The 20,189-nt window shown below is 40.3% G+C and overlaps 1 protein-coding gene across 1 annotated transcript; it reads left to right on the forward strand.

Moving 5' to 3' along the window:
- Positions 1 to 14,049: 14,049 nt before the first annotated feature.
- On the forward strand, positions 14,050 to 14,662 carry LOC135547988 (insulin). Its single transcript, XM_064977187.1, has 2 exons — positions 14,050 to 14,224; positions 14,520 to 14,662. The coding sequence occupies exons 1-2, from the start codon at positions 14,050 to 14,052 to the stop codon at positions 14,660 to 14,662; spliced, it is 318 nt and encodes a 105-aa protein (XP_064833259.1).
- The last annotated feature ends 5,527 nt before the right edge of the window (positions 14,663 to 20,189 follow it).

Raw genomic sequence — 20,189 nt, forward strand, 5'->3', positions numbered from 1 at the left:
CATTGTCCTGTTGAAAATCAAATGATAGTCCCACTAAGCGCAAACCAGATGACTGCTGTGGTAGCAGCAGAATGCTGTGGTTGTCATACTGGTTAAAGTGTGCCTTGAATTCTAAATCACAGACAGTGTCAACAGTAAAGCACCCCCACACTATCACACCTCCTCCTCTGTGCTTCACAGTGGGAAACACACATGTGGAGATCATCCGTTCACCTATTCTGCATATCAGAAAGACACAGTGGTTGGAACCAAAAATCTCAAATTTTGGGGGCCAATTAAAATCGTCTGGGAAGCCATTTTATTAGCTATTCAGAGGTCTTATATCTTAGGGGTAGAAGCTATTTTGGAGCCTTTTGGACCTAAACTTTTTGCTCCAGTACTGCTTGACGTGCGGTAGCAGAGAGAATCGTCTATGACTGGGTGGCTGGGGTCTTTGACAATTTTTAGAGCCTTCCTCTGACACCGCCTGGTATAGAGGTCCTGGATGGCAGGAAGCTTGGCCCCAGTGATGTACTGGCGGTACACACTACCCTCTGTAGTGCCTTGCGGTCGGAGGCCGAGCAGTTGCCATACCAGGCAGTGATGCAACCCATCAAACCTTTAGAGGATCTGAGGACCCATGCCAAATCTTTTCAGTCTCCTGAGGGGGGGTAGGTTTTGTCGTGCCCTCTTCACGACTGTCTTGGTATGCTTGGACCATGTTAGTTTGTTGGTGATGCAAGAAGGGCTTTATGAATGCATTTGATTGTTTGAGTACACGTCCTGATAATCCGTCTGGCCCTGTGGCCTTATGAATGTTGACTTGGCTGCGGAGAGTGTGATCACACAGTCGTGCGGAACAGCTGATGCTCTCATGCATGTTTCAGTGTTAATTGCCTCGAAGTGAGCATAGAAGTTATTTAGCTCATCTAGTAGGCTCGTGTCACTGGGCAGCTCTCGGCTGTGCTTCCCTTTGTAGTCTGTAATAATTTGCAAGCCCTGCAACATCCAACGAGCGTCGGCGCCTGTGTAGTACGACTCAATCTTAGTCCTGTATTGATGCTTTGCCTTCCTGGTGCCTTCCTGGGGTCCAGCAAAATGAAGGCAGTTAATACAATTTTATAAACATTACAATACATTCACAGATTTCACAACACACTGTGTGCCCTCAGGCCCCTACTCCACCACTACCACATATCTAGCACGTATCTACAGTACTAAATCCATGTGTATACTGCATAGGTTATCATGTGTATGCATGTGTGTGTGTCTATGTTTGTGTTGCTTCACAGTCCCCACTGTTCCATAAGGTGTTTTTTATCAGTTTGTGCGCCTCCCATAGTCTTGGGGACTGTGAAGAGACCTCTTGTGGCATGTCTTGTTTAAAAGACCCTAAATACACAACTTGAAGCAACCGCATATTTAGCCATGGAGCACATTCTGATTGGTCAATAAGGGGCCAAGCCTCGACAAGCCCACAACATATTAATTAATCAAAACCCAGCCCTTTCGCACCACTGCCAGCTACTGTGCCCATAATTCCGCTTAATTATTTTTGAGACACCCCCGAACCTATAGCGCTTCCACCAGCACTAAGATGTATCATTGCGGTAGGTTTATTAAAATAGAGCCAGGAGAGAGTGTAACGGTCTGAGTGTAGTGGGTGAGGAGTCAGGCGCAGGAAGCAGAGAGTTCAGGGGAGTGCTATTTTAATGCACAGAGAAACGGCGAACATAAGCCAACCCCCACGAAAACACAGGGCGTAATGAACAAACAAATGCCCCAAACAGGGGGACATAAACTGTCCAGAAAAAAAAACACAAAATGGGAAAACACAAAACCCATAGACGTGCACACAAGTACACCAAACAGACGGTCACAATAATTAATCCCGCACAAGGAACCAGGCGGGCCGGCTGACTAATAAAGCCTACTACTAACTACCTAACTCAAAACAGGTGCACTCAATAAACACATAAGGAGGGGGAGGAAATAATCAGTGGCAGCTAGTAGGCCGGCGACGACGACCGCCGAGCGCCACCCGAACGGGAAGGGGAGTGTCCTTCGGTCGGAGTCGTGACAGAGAGAGACGTGCTGACGTGTCATCCATTTGTAATTGGCTCAGAACAGGGCAGCATGGCTGGCCCTTGGATGTACACAGAGAGCTAATGTTAATAATATGCATGTCAATCACTCTTGGCTCAAAGTGGAGGAGAGATTGACTTCATCACTACTTGTATTTATGAGAGGTATTAACTTGTTGAATGCACCAAGCTGTCTGTCTGAACTACTGGCACACAGCTTGGAAACCCATGCATTCCAAACATTGCATTGTCATCAACTCCAGTAAGAATGCTGGTCTGTCATAGCCTAGTTCGTTAAATAGCCTGTCCCATATTTGCTAAATATGTTGAACATGTTTGCAGTCCACATTGTTCGAACTGCATTGCTTCAAAATTGAAATACATTGTTCAACATAGGCTATGTGTCACATTCCTTTTTTATGTCTCTATTTTAGTTTGGTCAGGCCATGAGTTGGGGTGGGTATTCTATGTTTTGTATTTCTGCTTTTGGCCTGGTATGGTTCCCAATCAGAGGCAGCTGTCAATCGTTGCCTCTGATTGAGAACCATACTTAGGTAGCCTGTGTTCCCACTATGATTTGTGGGTAGTTGTTTTCTGTTGTGTGTCTGCACCAGCCAGAACTGTTTCGGTCGTTCTCTTTGTTATTGCTGTGTTCATTAAATAAATATGGACACATACCACGCTGCACCTTGGTCCTCTCCTTCCAACAGCCGTTACACTATGGCATGAGCAGTGATATAAGGGGTAGGCCTACTGCAAATTGTAGTCTGGACATGCCAAACGTAATCAATAAGCAAGATCAAATTTACTAGGCTATTTATACAGCTTTAAAAGACAGTGTATAATTCCAATCAAATTCTATTAAAAACGTAACAGTAACTTGTTTTGAATAGTCTATGTCTAAATACAGTTACAGTCACCAAAATTGCTCCCCGTGGGCATATAGTAAAGACAAGGCAACTTAGATAATGGATGGTTTTACACACATCCAAACAGTTTTATGCACATCCCAACTTTTGCTGGATAAAGATCCAATGTAAAGAGAAAGGCTGAATGTGCTGATCGCAAATGTAGTTTTTTTTAATAAACATCATGGAACTATCTTACAGATCATATTCCGGCTTTTCCAGAAATAGCAGAGTAGATTTTGCTTCCAATCTAGCCATGGACGTACTCACCATAAACCCATGGACGTACTCACCTTAAACCCATGGACGTACTCACCATAAACCCATGGACGTACTCACCATAAACCCATGGACGTACTCACCATAAACCCATGGACGTACTCACCATAAACCCATGGACGTACTCACCATAAACCCATGGACGTACTCACCATAAACCCATGGACGTACTCACCATAAACCCATGGACGTACTCACCATAAACCCATGGACGTACTCACCATAAACCCATGGACGTACTCACCTTAAACACATGGACGTACTCACCATAAACCCATGGAAGGTGAATCTTTCTAATGAGTTTGTTGTTTAATCAACAACAAAAAATGGCACGAGTCAGAAGCATAATATCTTAAATCGCTTCTCTTGTTCCATGGCACTGTGTGGACAGGTAGGCCTAAATGTCTTTACTAATAACATTCACACTATACAAAATACTAGGCTCATGTCAAATGTATCGTTGCCTATGTACCGTTGGTATGGCATTATAGGAGGACAGAATACAGTAGTTTGGAGGAGCGTGTCTTTGGTAATCAGATGAGGGGCGCTCTTTGATAATGGGGATGGATAGCCTACTTGAACAAGCGAAAGGCAGGTATTTGAATTGTGAATAATGATTCAAAATTTGTTGCAGGTGCATGGTAACAGTTGAATAAGATGAGAAAAAAGAACAAACCCGCACACTGCTCTTGCTAGCATCATTGCTCTTTGTTAAGGTTTTATGTATCGGCCTCAAGGTCTATTTCAGAGCTTTGATGAAGGTCTTGAGGCCGATACAAAAAGCTTGATAAAGAGCAGTGTCGTGTCTTTGGCATCATTAAAACTGAAGACTTATTTAACAAATAACTCTCTGTAATTACTATTACGAGATCAAACTAATTAATCATGTAACTGTAATTAACTAGGAAGTTGGGGCACCAAGGAAAATATTAAGATGACAAAGTTAGAATTTTCCTCATATAACTTTCAGATATTTTAATATCTGATCAATTAGTCTTCGAATTAATTAATTATTATTTACCTCACGTTAGTCTCATTCCAAACATTGTAAATTGTTGGTTATCTGCACGAACCCAGTCTTCACTATGAGTCATCCATATATCAATTGTCTTAAAATCATTTATTTACTAACTAAGTAATTCACAGAAATGCATAACAAACAGTAGATACAAGGAAATTATAGGAGAATGTGCACAGTGGGCTAAACTGGCATGGCTGCTTGTTAGACAAAAGGGGAGTGGAGGTCAGCTGAGAAGGCACTACAGAGTAGATAATTATAACAATTGAAATGCTAATCCTTTGCATGTGAACGCTCACTCATTCGGGAATAATTGCAATCAATATATACAGTGGGGCAAAAAGTATTTAGTCAGCCACCAATTGTGCAAGTTCTCCCACTTAAAAAGATGAGAGAGGCCTGTAACTTTCATCATAGGTACACTTCAACTATGACAGACAAAAAGAGAAAAAAATCCAGAAAATCACATTGTAGGATTTTCTATGAATTTATTTGCAAATTATGGTGGAAAATAAGTATTTGGTCAATAACAAAAGTTTATCTCAATACTTTGTTATATACCCTTTGTTGGCAATGACAGAGGTCTTCTGTAAGTCTTCACAAGGTTTTCACACACTGTTGTTGGTATTTTGGCCCATTCCTCCATGCAGATCTCCTCTAGAGCAGTGATGTTTTGGGGCTGTTGCTGGGCTACACGGACTTTCAACTCCCTCCAAAGATTTTCTATGGGTTGAGATCTGGAGATTGGCTCGGCCACTCCAGGACCTTGAAATGCTTCTTACGAATCCACTCCTTCGTTGACCCGGGCGGTATGTTTGGGATCATTGTCATGCTGAAAGACCCAGCCATGTTTCATCTTCAATGACCTTGCTGGTGGAAGGAGGTTTTCACTCAAAATCTCACGATACATGGCCCCATTTATTCTTTCCTTTACACGGATCAGTCGTCCTGGTCCCTTTGCAGAAAAACAGCCCCAAAGCATGATGTTTCCACCCCCATGCTTCACAGTAGGTATGGTGTTCTTTGGATGCAACTCAGCATTCTTTGTCCTCCAAACACAACAAGTTGAGTTTTTACCAAAAAGTTCTATTTTGGTTTCATCTGCCCATATGACATTCTCCCCATCTTCTTCTGGATCATCCAAATGCTCTCCAGCAAACTTCAGACGGGCCTGGACATGTACTGGCTTAAGCAGGGGGACACGTCTGGCACTGCAGGATTTGAGTCCCTGGCGGCGTAGTGTGTTACTGATGGTAGGCTTTGTTACTCTGGTCCCAGCTCTCTGCAGGTCATTCACTAGATCCCACCATGTGGTTCTGGGATTTTTGCTCACCGTTCTTGTGATCATTTTGACCCCACGGGGTGAGATCTTGCGTGGAGACCCAGATCGAGGGAGATTGTAAGTGGTCTTGTATGTCTTCCATTTCCTACTAATTGCTCCCACATTTGATTTCTTCAAACCAAGCTGCTTACCTATTGCAGATTCAGTCTTCCCAGCCTGGTGCAGGTCTACAATTTTGTTTCTGGTGTCCTTTGACACCTCTCTGGTCTTGGCCATAGTGGAGTTTGGAGTGTGACTGTTTGAGGTTGTGGACAGGTGTCTTTTATACTGATAACACGTTCAAACAGGTGCCATTAATACAGGTAATGAGTGGAGGACAGAGGAGCCTCTTAAAGAAGAAGTTACAGGTCTGTGAGATTCAGAAATATTGCTTGTTTGTAGGTGATCAAATACTTATTTTCCACCACAATTTGCAAATACATTCATTAAAAATCCTACAATGTGATTTTCTGGATTTTTTTTTCATTTTGTCGTTCATAGTTGAAGTGTACCTATGATGAAAATTACAGGCCTCTCTCATCTTTTTAAGTGGGAGAACTTTCACAATTGGTGTCTGACTAAATACTTTTTTGCCCCACTGTATATTTACTTCAGTGTGTCGTTGGGATCTCTGTTGAAAAGTTTGTTTCTGTTGGAGAGTTATCCGCTCCCTCTCTCTCTGTCGAGGTTGGAATGAATAGTTCAGAGTGGCGTTCACTTATGTCGTTATAGAATAGATGTTTCGGCGGTTGTCGGTCTTCGTGTTTTATGATACTGAATTCCTAGCTGCAGACTAGTAATTAACATCAAAGACTTGTTGTTATTCTGTCAGTATCGATAGTCTAAGAGTTTAACCACGTGGTATGGTTAAAAGATTCAGCCATCTACACAAACCTTAGCTTATACTTAGGTTTATGGTCTCCTCTCAAACCTTGGCCCTCTCGTTATCGAGGTAAGCTGGTCTGGTGATAGAAAACCTGGGTGGGGGTTTTATTCAGAAGAGCAGAAAAGGGCCTGTCCCATGACGCCAGACCATAACTGTGCTCATGGGCGGTCCTCTGATTTAGTTAAACTCCAAAGGGAATTGGAGCTTCCTTCATTTAACAGTCCAAAATCACATTACACAATTTCACAAACAGTATCATCCTCATTCATCTTATACAACAAATAGATGTCAACCTCATAACTGAGGCTATTGTATAAACAGCGTTATGGTAATGTGGCCGTATTGTCTCCCATGAGTTTCACAAAATTGTACCAAACGGAGCAGTTCGTAGCTGGATTCTTCACCGATCTTTTATACCTTCTCAAGAACATACATTTTGTTCGGACCTCAAGTTCTGTGATGTGGAAGAAATTCCTTTGTTCTCTCTATGAAAATTCACTCTCTCTCTATACTGTGGCCATGAGGAGATAATCTCCTCCAGGAATTTACGACCTCTCTGACCACAGCAGCCTGGGTGTAGGAGACAGGGAGGCAAGGGGAATGGTGCATAGAAAAGGTCTGGTGCAGAGGGAGGGGGGGTAGTGCTCGCTGTACCCAAAGACGGCAGTGTCATGACAGCAGTGATACTAGCAAGAGCAGTGTACGGGTTTCCTTTTTTTCTCAATTGTGAATAATGAGCACTGCATTAAATCGGCACTTTTGTTTTTAAGGACACACTTTAAATATTGCCACCCCTCCCACCTCAGCTCAAGCGAGATAATGTTAGACAGGTAAATTGCAGAATCTGGTGTAAGGGGTGGAAAATACCAGTGCGCCCGTTTTTACATGACACAATTGCAGCTAACGTGTGCTTGACACTTGCGCCTCCTTAGCACCAGCTAAAAATAGAGCACTCCATCTCTCTCTCTCTCTCCACCTCTCCCTCTCTCTCATCAGAAAAATGTGATGCCATGTAAATGTCTATGCTATATTTTGACCTGATCACATAAGGTAATCTAGAGCCACATATGACACATAAGGAAAGGGACAAAAACAGAAATATATATATTTATATTTCATATTGTGTAGGATCATTTTAGTTGCTGAAGTTGGAAATAAGAAAATGACAGGACGTAAAGACATAGGAAATCATTGTATCACTTACAGTTGGCTACTTTAGTAGAACAGAGCATACAGTAATGACATTTCACAGATTCCTTGGTGCCAATGACTCTACCCAACTATATAATCAGAGTTCCTTTCAACCCATCTCTTTCTCTCATTTCAGAACTTCATTCAGAAGTGGTATATAAAGACCAGTGGATCCTGAGTGTGTCTTCATTACATGGTAAGGGAGGTCAAGCATAAAAACTTTGGAACTTTTGGTGCAACTGAAATGTTGAATAACATAAAAATAAAATACAAATTGAAATGATTGCTTAAACAATTATTACTCAAAATGTCTATTTCATTTCAATTAGAGATTTGTAAATATTTGGCTCCACCTGGTTAGTCCCATTTATAAAAGCCACTTTCCATTTCAACAAGTAATTATGTATAACCTTATTCAATCTGCCCTTGAATTAATTAATAAAGTAGCATTTAAGTCCATATTTTGTCCCAAAAGGTTTGTGTGGGGCTTCCTCTTGTTTCATGCCAAGCATTATATTAATTAAATTGGATTTTAAAACTTTTGAAAGTCTATTTGAAATTAATGTAAATCAACATGTAGCCTGTATTACTATTAAACAATACCTTCAGCATATTGAGTTGAGCTGTCTCTCATCCTTTTCCACCATTTGCTACTCTGCAGTAATCTCTGACATACAAATAACAGAACAGGTATTCTTGGAATTGACACGGGCTGCCATGGGCTGAACTCACATCCACATTATATTACTGTAGTCTCTCATACTGTACATTCATGCCCACTGTCACTAACATGACCAGAGGGTTAATCTCATTATTGTTATGTTCTCAAGCACAGAGATCCAAGTTAAGCACATTATATTTCACGTGGACAATGGTGGAGGTAATATCCCCACATAGCATCTCTGAGGATGCATGTTCTGTACGTGCAAATGTTCCACAGCTGAAGAATATTCCACCTTCTGGTCATCTCCATAAGCCTGTTAACATCCTAGAACATCCTATCATTCTTCTACATTCCTAGAAAGCCTTGAAGGTAAAACAATCAGCTATACACCTAGCATTATTGGAAAACATGATGAAGGAAGTTTCACATTAATTGTACTGTACTCTACCAACAGGACTACTAGTAAGATCGGGGAGCAAATCTTCCCTGTTTTTTATAGTTTGTTTGCTGTTTTACACTGGAGAGTTTTGCACTAGAAGTGCTGATGAAGTCATTTTGACAGCGTATGAATTTAAAATGTAAGTATCTCTGCAATTTTTTAAGTCACGCAGCCCTCTTTTTCTAAATAAGTCTATTTAATATGGTGTTAGAACTTCAATATCAAGAACAGAATTTGTGTTATAAGCAGTTTGAAGAGGACAAAAGCAGATTCTGAGGTTTCCAAAACACTTACCTTTGCCAAATAACCAAAAACATTGAAGATATGAGCTGTGGAACCACTGTTCCATTGTGCTCCACATCTGAGCACGGGTAGCAGATCACCTACAGTAAAATAAACAAATGAAAATACTATTGTGTTCCTTGAAATATATATTATGTTACCCAAGACCTCCAGAAACACAACCAAAATATTATTTATTAGATGTATATTAAATGTGTTTATTAGATGTTAGAATGTTGCAGTAAAATTGGCTGCTCATTGAAGTAGTAAGGGGTGTAGTGAGGGTCGGCAGTTTAAGTGTTAAAAAATGTTGTTCTTAGAAAATGTAAACCTAATGTATAATACACTTAGAATTGTTTTTGTTCCAAGTGGGTTCTTCGGCTGTCCCCATAGGATAAATTGTTTTGGTTCCAGGTAGAACCCTTTTCGGTTCCAGGTAGAACTGTTTTGCGTTCCGGGTAGAACCCTCTGTGGAAAGGGTTCTACATGGAACTCAAAAGGTTTCTACCAAGTACCAAAAAGGGTTCTTCAAAGGGTTCTCCTTGTGGCACCTTTTTTTCTAAGAGTGTAGGTATAATTTTAATCCACTCTTCTTTCTTTTATTTTACAAGATGTCATGCCCACACACTAATCAGCCACACATCACAAGAGCGGTGCTAAATTACAGGCGCTGCTCAGTTTGAGCTTTCAAGACAAAATTTAAACATTAAAGATGAGCCTCTGTACTCTGGTCTCACTGTGAGATAGAGTACATTAATCAACCCAGTGATTATCAAGCACATTTTTCTTGCAGAAAAACATTTATAGTTCTGTCCTCCTTACATTACACTGTTCATTATGTTCATAAGACTGCCAGCACTTTAAAGAACAAACATTATTAATCTTGCCCATTGTTATCAGACACCGCTTTTGAAACTTATAACAAAAGTCTACTTTTTGTTCTCTCTCCCTGAACTCATTTCATAAAGCACATCAGTCAGGCTTAATGGCTTTCGTGAAGTCTGAGTCCTTCGGAAAGACAACCTAATGGGCTTTATTGGCCTTTAAGCACATACTGTACCCGACTATGATGGTTTGAGAAAATGTCATTTTTGAGAACTCAACTGAGACTCTAGTCCTTGAGCTTTCCACAATGTCTTAAAGTATTTGTTGAGCATTCCATATTTTTTTCAATGGAATATTACCTAAAATGTATTACGCTATTAACTAAATAGATGTCCTTCCAAAACATTATAATTAATGATGATAAAAAGCAGCTTTTCTCAGTGCCCCTGCTTGGCCGGTTAGAAAACAACAGAGTGGTTTGGGTATGTACTGGTAAAAATTGTCAATGAGACATGCATGCCCTTGGTTATTCAAATTAGCTCCCACTGTGGAGGCACTGGGGCAGACTGTCCGAGCCCAGCTGCACCAAGTCAAATAGTAAGGATGGATTCAGGAAACGCACTAGGGCACAATAATTGCAGAGTGATTATTTCACAAGCGTGAGTTGTTTCTGTCCTTTGTTTTGTCACTGTTCGTGAAGCCAGCTATCTAGCTACTGCTTCCACCTATATCAACAGTTAACTGCTTCTAAACAGCCAGCAGGCCAACTCTTTCAAACTGCATAATTTCAAATAGAAGTGACTGGCGAGAAAGTTGCTTCATATACTTTGTCCTTTTTCTGACACCAGCTGCGAATAGCTTGGCTTGCTAGCTAGCTTTTTTTGTGTGCAGTGAGTGTGCACTCCTGAGCCTGTCTCAAGAAGGATCTACCAAGCAAACAGGGGACATCCTAACCACGTTAGGCGCCACTTGTGGGGGTCGTAGAGAAAAATGGAGACCACCATCGTGAGAGTGGTAGTTTATAGTTTGTAGGTGAAACCATTCAGACTCTACAGACGTTTTCACAAGAAGACCGATTTCTGGGATGTCTCATGGTCTGACAAACACCGCTCTAGCTCTGCCACCTTTTAACACAGATGCGGAAGTGCGATATGGGCGGATGTAGTGGATTGAGACTCATCCAACGCAAAAATATATATCTCTAACTTAAACTGACAGATTTAATGGGGACCTTTTTTAATTATGTTACCTAGATTGACACTAGGGGGTTATGTACCTTACTGTGATTGTTTTCAATTACAATAGTCAAAAAGAAACACAAATAGCTTCTTAACAAACACCAATATCTCAAGCAATAATTTTTATAGGACTGTCTGGGAGTGGTTTGACTTGGGAGAGGAAAACTGAAAACTAGCTGTTATTGGCAGAGAGGTTTGTAACTCACTGTCTTCACCTAATTTACCACCTGGTGACATCACCAAGCAGGCCAAAACTCCATCGCAACAAAATAAGCTGAAATTTCAGGCCTCTTATACTAAAAGGGCATTATCATAATGTTCTAGTATTTAATAGTATTATTCCAACATAGTGTGGAAATACATATAAACTACAGGATATCATGCTTTTGACTGTGCTGGGCCTTTAAGTGTATTTTTAACATGTGCAAAGTTTAGGAAATCTCAAAATGCTGTAGACCATTGGGGTTTTGAGTTCAAATCCCAGGTGAGAACATGTTGAATAATAATTATTGAATAAATAAACACAAATCTAATAATGTATGTCAAAGTGTATCATAAGTTGAAAACTAAACCATGAATTGATCAGTGGTTCACCATTCAGGGCCTTGATGGGCTTGGCAACAGTAACAAGGGGTCACCTGTAATGAAGCTAGGATGGCTGTGCCCTGGATAGAATGTGTTTTTGGTAACACATTTTTTGGATAGTCCATCTGTAGATGCTCTTCAGACTATTAGTAACATTTCAACTAATTATCTGCTATTCCTAACCCTGGTTCTAACCCTAATCTTAACCCTTATCCTAACCCTAAATGTAACCCTTACCCTAACCCTAGCCCTGACCTTAACCTAAACCTTATTATAAACCTAACCCTAACTGGAACCTTAGCCAGCAGTTGCTTATCAACAGATAGTTTGTTGATAGTATGACCATATGTAGAACATCTACAGATGGAAAATCCGGACTATCCAAATAAAGTTCAACCTTTTTTTGGGTGGGGAGAGTATGTTTCTTTACGACCAACAGGTGACGTCCCTGGAACAAGCCGGGAACTAGACAAAAACCTCCACGGGACCATGATAGAACATTCTAAGAGGAGGATTTCCCTGGAACAATCCAGGAACTAGACAAAACCTCCAGGGGACCATGACAGATCATCCCAAGAATGTCCTAAAAACGTCCTCAGGGACGTCTTCAAACCGGGACAAAACCTGCCGGGGATCATGACACTGCATTCTGACCATTTTAGGCGACCATTTCAGGACAAAAAAAAAGTGAAAACATTTTTAAAGCTGCTGGGCCAATCACATACGGGCCTGTCTCGGCCAAAGAGGATGATCGCATTAATTCAAGCAATTTGTGTTTTTTTTTAACAGATGGGGTTCTACTCAGTGTTTTTTCTCAAATGTATGATTTGGCCACAAGTACAAGTAAAGGACAACAACATTATTTGGGTATGAGCAGTATATTATAATATACATTTTTTTTTAATTAAAATAATTTACTTTAAGAAAAGCAAAAAAAAAATCCATAGAACCTTTAGCCATCATTTGTACTGAGAGCAGACTTGAGAGAGGAGGGGGGAGTCAAAGGTTGTGTTCTGTGAGACAAGTGTAACACCTGCTGGTACTCAGCAGTACTACTGGAGGAGATGCTGATGCGATGAAGCCCACTTGTAGTAGTTTTAGCTCTGTTAGAATACAATTGTCACATTTTTCGGATAATATTGTGCAATATAGAAGGAGGCCCGACAAAAACAGAATAAAATATTATGCACTGCACACCTTTTCATCAGAATACTGGAGGTTGTTGGGTCAATATTGCTGTTGCCTCATCGAAACCAACTAAACATAGTTATGACAACTACATTGAAACATTATACAAATGAATGTTCCTGGAAAGTTCATTTCTCGTCACACTGACTGATCCAAGAGTATTTTTTTTATATTGCCGTCAGTGTAAAGCTAGCCATGACAAGAACTTAGTGAGTGCATCATGGAAAAAGTTGCCACAAAATGATCTGACTCTGTTAATGGGCAATGTGTCAACAGGAAATATCCCACTAACATCACAACAGGACTTTCACCTCCAAAAACTGATGCAAAGGACACTCATTGAGCCACCAGCTGTCTCTCACTATCTTCTTCAAACAAACACCTCATATGCTCTTTAGCATAGCTGAATCAGGAGCAAGTAGACCATACACAGGGCATCAATCCCTGGAATCGTCTGTATAGCTCAGACACAGGTCACATCAGTTATGTCCGATTCACTGGCCCTCTGCTTGGTCCACTAATGTCACTTAGTAAGACAAACATGCCTAACGAGGCGAACAACTGAATTGCCACTTACCATTTGATTTCATTGAGAGACTTCTCTTTTTTCCGCTGACACTGTCAAAGACCACAGGCCCTTGTTCCCGAGACCCAGAGGTATAAATGGGGGGAGGACCTGGTGTTCTGCCTCAACTAATTATTCCCTCAGCATTTTTGCTATTCTTCTACAGAGCTTCTTCACCACCACCAACTCCATAGGCAAGAGCTTGGGGGTCTATGCGTTTCACTGGAGGATTGGGAACGACAGTAGGGTTAGCGTGGTAGATCTTGGGGATGTAAATGCAACTAGAATATGAAAATGCCTCAGAACTCTTACCGTTTTTGTTGAACAAATGTATTTCTATGTACTATGTACTTTACTTCATCTAGAACCCAATAACTGGAGTTTTGTTGATGTAGGGATATGGTTTATTTTAGAACATACTGAATGACAATATATCAACAGGATATGGGTCGTCAGAATTACACAAAATGAATTATATCAATCCAAGAACTAGAATAGAGATTGTTCTCATACATTGCATGAAGCTCCCATAGTGTACTGTAAGCAGTGTGAACTTATCTGTTTCATTGTGTTTCCCTCATCCAGCCTACCATCACCATGGCCTTCTGGCTCCAAGCTGCATCTCTGCTGGTGCTGCTGGCGCTCTCCCCCGGGGCAGAAGCTGCAGCTGCCCAACACCTGTGTGGCTCTCACCTGGTGGACGCCCTCTATCTGGTGTGTGGAGAGAAAGGATTCTTTTACAACCCAAAGAGAGATGTGGATCCCCTTATAGGCAAGACACCTCTAGCATTGTCTGAATTCAAAAGACTTCATAGCTGCTCGACAACTCAACTTGATCTAAGACCACAAGCTACTTTACTGTTTTTGTGTGTGTAGAAATGGCATGTAGGAAACTCATGGTCACTATGAATAACAATGTTGTGGAACAATGTAGAACCTACAAATATTGAAATGAATGTGAAGGCAATGATGAGATACAGGGAAAGGCATATACAGTAGTCCATACAACATATGCTGGTTTATGTTGTGCTATAGTACTCACTCAATATATTTTTCTCCTCTTGCAGGGTTCCTCTCTCCAAAATCAGCAAAGGAGAACGAAGAGTACCCCTTCAAAGACCAGACGGAGATAATGGTAAAGAGAGGTATTGTAGAGCAGTGCTGTCACAAGCCCTGCAACATCTTCGACCTGCAAAACTATTGCAACTGAGACCTATCGGACCACTTAGCCTGCGTTCACCCACTGCCACGCTCAAATTCTCAGAGACAGCATTCTACTTCAAAGATTTGCAAACATGGAGTGCAAACAAGGAAAGGTCTAGACGTGTTTTATTTTTCCCCAGAAAATAAAGTTATATGAAATTAGCAAGGACTTTGAGTTTTCCTTTTGTGAATGGGCCTTAGGTTCTGAGTAGGCTACTATGGCTTCTGTGCAAGTTGTGGTTTTGAGTTTACATGATATTGTAAATGCATATTGTGGTAATTCAGACATGTTCATATCATGTCCTCTTAGTTGCCTCGATTGTGTTACTACGCAGCTAAGAGCGGCCTTGCACAATGACCATTTTGTTCCCCTTTTATCTCCCGGTATTGCATTATTTTGACTTATCATACTCAACTAATATTACAGTGTTTTCAAAGATATTATGCCCCCTTGCTAACATCAGTCAGTGTTTTTGAGATAGGCCTATGCACAGCTTCATTCACCTTGCTACTGTGCTTGGTTGATTCACCATCATGTTAAAGCTCTCAGACAAGCGTTTGGTTTATGAAACTTTATTTAGTATTTGCTAATTATTATGCATTTTTCTGTCTTTAAAATTCATTCATTACTCAGTTCTGAAATCTCAATCATGTGGGCCCAGTTTTTCAAAACTTTTAATCTGGATCTGAGTGATCTGGATTCAGATTGATGGGCTGTTTTTTTAGAAGAAAAGTAAACTGATATAACCCTCTCACCAAAGGCTCAGATAAATCAGCATGGAAATAATCATGAAAAGGATGAACTTGTATGAAATTGACTCGTTAGGGGGGAAATGGGAAGCTAGGGATATTTACTAATAGATATTTAAAATGACAAACACACACGTAATACAATTTGACTGGGATGTGTTATTACTGTTATGAATAAAGACGATCAGAAATACAATACAAAATAAAAAAGAATAAATAAAACCCCCGGGTATTAGAGTACACTCTTAAAACTCAGTCACTGACACTGTTCAATCTAGCTTGCAAGCTAATGTTGGCACGCATTGGAGCTTAATGAATGGCGATAGAAGACGAATGATTCAGCGAAGGAATGGGAAAACAAATGTTACTGGGAAATCATGTAGGCTTTCTGTTACATGTAGTATAGCAAAGTAATTTTCATTTCGGATTGCTGCCACTAAAATGCCACAGTAATCCTTACAAAAAAGTAGGAATGTTCGTTCAAATCGCTAACATGTTACATGCTCGCCACAGACGGAAGCCTTGTTGAACTTACCTCCGTTTACATTAGTTCACATGAACGTAAACTTACATTAGTTCACATGAACGTAAACGTCAAAATACTTAAGTGGATGGTACATTAAAGAATTAAAACCAACACTAATTCTTAAACTATTGGCATGTTGTTTCTTTGAAGCTTGCACATGGAAGTAGTACAAGTGTTTGACGCGAGGCAAACAACAGGCTTCATCAAAATAAGCATGCCCTCATGACAAGTAAACTAGTGTAAAGAACATCATGTACAAACACAGGAAATGTGTCAATCCTTGTTTTCTGTTGCCTAGAGTATCTAACCGGGATGTAAGGGATATTCAGAGTATTACCCAATCCACTTGTATATGAAGGAGGCATGTCTCACTATAGGAGCACACATCACATTAGGAACTCCAGGTGGGTCAGAGGTCAGTAGTGTAGGAGCTTTCTTAGTTATTTGAGATATTCTTATCTCTGTTTCTGCTTCCTCCCTTTCTTCTGGATTCTCTTCAACTAGGTCAGATTCCTCAACCTACAGTCATTTGTTTCTGTTGCTTCTTCCGCTTCATTTCTTTCTTCAGTGGACTCATTTTCTTTCCTCCTAACCTCGCCACAGGTTCTCTGGTCATTACATTCTGAAAGGTCATCCAAACTGAAAGATTCTGACATCTCTTCATCTTCTCTGTCTTGAAAAGTTGTCTTCATCTTCTGAATCAACATCTTCAGATTTCTCTGGATTTTTCACATCCTCTTCCAGTTTTTCTTCACTTGAAGTACAGCCTTCTGGCTTGTTCAATTCCAGTTAATTGTTCTAATTTTCTTTCTTTCTTCTTCTTTGCAGAGATCTTCGACTCTGTGTTGGATCAACGTCAGCCACAGATTCTAGGCACACTTGCATTGCTAGCAGTAACAGGTAATTCCGATGAAGGATTTTGATGGGTCCATCTCCATCTTCTGGCTTCAACCGGAACGCAGTTAAGTTGAATTATTGATTGTATTTTTGTTTATTCCATGTGCAACTCTGTGTTGTTGTATTTGTAGAACTACTTTGTTTTATCTTGGCCAGGTCGCAGTTGTAAATGAGAACTTGTTCTCAAGTAGCCTACCTGGTTAAATAAAGGTGAAATTAAAAATGTAAAAATAAAAGTTTGGCATTTGACTTTCAACAACATGCCTTGTAGAGGCCCAGCAATCTGCCAACTTGTGCATTCCTTTCAGTCCTAGATTCCGTATCAGGACTCTGTCTCTGGCGAATCTTGATAATTTCCTGTGTTGTCTATGTTCTGTTTTTCCTGCAGTGGTCTCTGAGAGTTTGAATACAGCTTGCAACTTTTTATGTCAGACTTTTCTGATGCACCATCACTCGAAACTCCAAAGCATAGATCTAGAGGTAACCTTGCTTCACGGCCAACATGATAAAGTACAGAGAATATCCGGTTGCTTCGTTCTGAGTGCAATTGTACAGATATACAAGATGTCTCAGGTTGAGGATCACCATAAAGGTTCAATTCTGATTCTTAGAAGGAAATACAAGCATGTTTTATACAGTGATCTGTATTGACTAGGACATTTGCTGTCTTACTGGAATCTGGTTCAATGGACAGAAAATCCATGCAGACAAGATCCAAAGGTCCGTCACTATGTATATGAGACAAAGGAGCAACTATTTTGAGTAGTGTCTTTCTATGGATACCGCGAGCACAGGACATGCAGTAGTCTTTGACCTCTGGTTTAATATGTGGCCACTAGAAACGGTCTCTTACTAATCCATAAGTATTGTCGAAACCCCAGATGACCTGAGTCATCATGTAGTGACTTCAACACATTGATTTCAACCCCCGAACTTCTCTGGCAGAAGTAGCTGAGTTCAGTGAGGTCTGTTTGGAGGATTTGTATAGCCAAATATATGGCGAATAGAAATCCAATATGGATGGTGTTAAGAGATAGATGGGAGGGGTTGAATGGAGCTGAAGGGTGAGACTAATAACAACAAGAACACAAATGTAAAAGATATTGAGTCGGTAAAATGTATATAGGTTCAGAACTTTGTGAAGTTATATAGCAAATATAAATCAAACTGGATGGACATCAGAAATAGATGGGAGTGGTGGAGGTTAGAGGAAGGCTAGGACTAAAAACAAACAAAATATAACTTTTGTGAAATCGATTGTGTCCGTAAAATGTATATAGTAAGTAGAAGCTGGAAGTACAAGCCTAAGTGTTATTGTTTATAAGTTTCTTCCAATTAGGATAAGGGTGGTAAGGGTTTGCAGGATATGTATGTATGTATGTATGTATGTATGTATGTATGTATGTATGTATGTATGTATGTATGTATGTATGTATGTATGTATGTATGTATCTATGTATGTATGTATGTGTGTATGTGTATGTGTATATATATATATGGGTATATATATAAATATATTTTACTAAACAAATATATGGGGGATTGGAAATGATGCAGACAATTAAGTTGATGGAAGTTACAATCTATCCGCAATATTAAAGCTGATCTACCCCCTAATACATTTTAAAAAGTGTACAGCACTCTGTCTTCAATCTTTAGTTTCTCCCATTCTCTTAGGAATACAGAGATGTCTGGATGTCCTGTGTTCATGACTCTCGTGACATCATAGTTTACTAGAGCTGACCACATCTCACCAATGCAGGGATCTTTTTGTTAAGATGCTGACCGCTCACGTGGACTCATCTTTGGCAACTGATGAGCGAGCACTCAATATAGTCAAGTTGCAGTATGATTGAGGAGTCGGTCTGATCCAGGGGTTGAAAACAAAATCATTTTTCTATCGTTCTGCTGTTCCGAGCAGCAAAATAAAGTTCTAAACCAGTTCGAACCAAAAAAAAAGCTCTCCATCACTCTCCTTGGTCAACTAGCCCTTACACAGCCTGGAGGTCTGTTTTGGGTCATTGTCCTGTTGAAAAACAAATGACAGTTCCACTATGCGCAAACCAGACGGGATGGCACATTGCTGCAGAATGCTGTGGGAGCCATGCTGGTTAAGTGTGCCTTGAATTCTAAATAAATCACAGAGAGTGTCATCAGCAAATCCCCCCCACTATACATCTCCTCCTCTATGGTTCATGGCTGGAAACACGCATGCAGAAATAATCCATTCAACCAACTCTGCATCTCACAAAGACACGGCAGTTAGAACTAAAAATCTCAAATTTGGACTCATTTTATTTAACCAGGCAAGACAGCTAAGAACAAATTCTTATTTTCAATGACAGCCTAGGAACAGTGGGTTAACTGTCTGTTCATGGGCAGAATGACAGATTTGTACGTTGTCAGCTCGGGGATTTGAACTTGCAACCTTCCGGTAACTAGTTCAAAGCTCTAACCACTAGGCTACCCTGCCACCCCTCATTAGAACAATTGGAGAGATTTCCTAATGTCCATTGCTTGTGTTTCTTGGCCCAAACAAGTCTCTTCTTATTATTGGTGTCCTTTAGTTGTGGTTTCTTTGCAGCAATACGACCATGAAGGCTTGATTCACAAAGTATCCTCTGAACAGTTGTAACTCTGGGTCTTCCTTTCCTGTGGCGGTCCTCAGTTTGGTGATGGTTTTTGCAACTGCACTTGAAAAAACTTTCAAAGTTCTTGAAATTTTCCATATTGACTAACCTTCATGTCTTAATAACCTTAATAATTTTTATTTTTGGAAAAATAACGTTCCCAAAGTAAACTGCCTATTTCTCAGAGCCAGATGCTAGAATATGCATATAATTGTCAGCTTAGGATAGAAAACACTCTAAAGTTTCCAAAACTGTAAAAATATTGTCTGTGAGTATAACAGAACTGATATTGCAGGCGAAATCCTGAGAAAAAAAGTGACTCTTATTTTGAAACCCCTGTCTTTCTATGCATCCCTATTGCCCATTGAAAGGGATATCAACCATATTCCTTTTTCTGTGGCTTCCCTAAGGTGTCTACAGCCTTTAGACGTAGTTTCAGGCCTTTATTTTGGAGAATGAGTGTAAACGTCCACATTGCGTAAGTGGTCTGTTGTTGGCTCTCAGTGTGATTTTTGCGCAAAACAGAGAGGTAGCCATTTTTCCTCCCGGTCCTAGTGAAAAGCCAACTGTCCCGGGTGATATATTATCGAATAGATATTTGAATAGATATTATCCATTTCCGGTGGATTCCTAGGCATAACGCATCAAACTAACAGAGGTATTTGGATATAAAAAACATCTTTATGGAACAAAAGGAACATTTGATGTCTAACTGGGAGTCTTGTGAGTGA

The sequence above is a fragment of the Oncorhynchus masou genome, chromosome 11, assembly GCF_036934945.1.
Source record: "Oncorhynchus masou masou isolate Uvic2021 chromosome 11, UVic_Omas_1.1, whole genome shotgun sequence".
NCBI classification, from domain to species: domain Eukaryota; kingdom Metazoa; phylum Chordata; class Actinopteri; order Salmoniformes; family Salmonidae; genus Oncorhynchus; species Oncorhynchus masou.

Coding starts and splice junctions, on each gene's coding strand:
- LOC135547988 (XM_064977187.1), top strand. CDS start 14,050: ATGGCCTTCTGGCTCCAAGCTGCATCTCTGCTGGTGCTGCTGGCGCTC. Junction 14,225..14,519: donor AGATGTGGATCCCCTTATAG/GCAAGACACCTC, acceptor CTCCTCTTGCAG/GGTTCCTCTCTCCAAAATCA.